Source organism: Oratosquilla oratoria, chromosome 27 (assembly GCF_046742065.1).
Source record: "Oratosquilla oratoria isolate Oo_2021 chromosome 27, ASM4674206v1, whole genome shotgun sequence".
NCBI classification, from domain to species: domain Eukaryota; kingdom Metazoa; phylum Arthropoda; class Malacostraca; order Stomatopoda; family Squillidae; genus Oratosquilla; species Oratosquilla oratoria.
This window is the reverse complement of record NC_134803.1, coordinates 37,725,034-37,726,483: the sequence shown is the minus strand read 5'-3', so window position 1 is coordinate 37,726,483 and position 1,450 is coordinate 37,725,034. Positions and strand designations below refer to the sequence as shown.

Genomic DNA, 1,450 nt, shown 5'->3' with positions numbered 1-1,450 from the left:
GTCTTGGGCCCGCTCGAGAGCAGGGATGTCTAAGGCTTTCTCCCCTTTCTCCTGCGGGAACCAGGCGTTTGGGGAGAGTGCTACCGCCGGTGAGTCCCCCGACCTGTCGACAAACATATGCCCATCAGGGTTTAAACGAGGGTTCTCCAGGAGAGCACCTAATGCGTCCAGAGTGTTAGAGGTGGAAATCCTGGAGGGCGTGGAGGCCGGGGCGGAGAGGGGTCGAATCTTATATAGAACCTTAGCCCCCTCCGCGTCGTTGGCCCACTTTAGGATAACGTCATCTCTCCTCCTCCAGCCCTCCAGTAGCGAGTAGTCGGGAGACCAGGCCACTAGCTTGTGATCTTCTCCAAACGAGTACTCCCAGGACCGGGGAAGGTCACACCATGAGAAGGGGTGAACTCAAGAGTCCGTCATGGTAGGAGGATAAGGTAAAGAAGAACTGTAGTGGTCCTCCACCCCGTCCAACCCGACGGACGTCTGATTGGGGGGTTCCTCCTGAGAGGGGCCTTCTAGTCCTATACCTGTCGCCGGCACGGAGGGGCGGAGGGAAGGACCAGGAGGGAGAGTGGGAGGGGGGGCTAGAGCCGTAGGTTCAATAGGAGGTTGCTCTGGAGAGGGGTGCGTTATGATTTGCGCGGTCTGAAAGGCCGGATAATGTGATAGGGCCGATTCAAGGACGGGGCCTATCAGGGACGGAAGGAGGGCAGCCACTTGGGCAGCCAGAGTTCCCTCTCCCCTCGTTTCGTCCCCCGGCTCCCTGCCCTTGTGGGATTTACGGCGAGGAAAAGGAGAGCGAGGAAGGGAGGGTGAGTTGGGGGGAGAGGCTGTGGAGGGTGGGGACAAGCTGAGCGTCCTGGACCTCGGTGAGGCAGACCTCTTTTTCGAGCGAGATTTCCTGCCGGGTTCACGTGAGTGAACTAGGGAGGAAGACGAGTTCGTGGGGGTGCTTGACAAAGCAAGCCGTAAGGGTTTTAAGGACCCTTGATGGTCGGATGTATGGGGCTGCCGAGAGGCCTGAGGACGCTCGGGGACACCATACTCCGTAACATCAGACTCGTCCCCTTGTACTCCGAGAGGCCCAGGTTGTCCACCAACGGAAGTCTCGGAGACATAGGGAGACGGATGGCGAGGGCGAACGAGGCCCAATTCCACGCCTAACGCCGGATCCGCCCACACCAGGGGGGGGGGGTCGTCAGCGGATTTCAATTTCCGAGCTCTGCGCCATGCCTCCCGAAGAAGTTCGAGGGCGGCTAGCTTGGAACGGGTTTTGGGAGGAGCAGCACGAATCTCCTCAACCCGCGCTTTGCACACAACGCAGGCTAGGGGGTTAAAGCCAGCTTGTGAGAAACAAGGGGCATGGCGGGAGCAGAGGTCGTGGTGGCCGTCTGACGAGATCCTGGCTGTGCAGCCGGATTCCACACACAAGCGTTTGGTCTGAAAATAGAAT

The 1,450-nt window shown here is 59.4% G+C and overlaps 1 protein-coding gene across 1 annotated transcript in view; it reads right to left on the bottom strand.

The window, feature by feature from the left end:
* Positions 1-295: 295 nt before the first annotated feature.
* LOC143039691 (uncharacterized) overlaps positions 296-1,450 on the bottom strand; it is a 1,313-nt gene continuing 158 nt past the window's right edge. Inside the window, exon 2 of the mRNA XM_076209929.1 lies at positions 296-1,437. Within this exon, the coding sequence (XP_076066044.1) occupies positions 403-1,437 (1,035 nt within the window). The 3' untranslated portion in view covers positions 296-402. The remainder of the gene's footprint in view (positions 1,438-1,450) is intronic.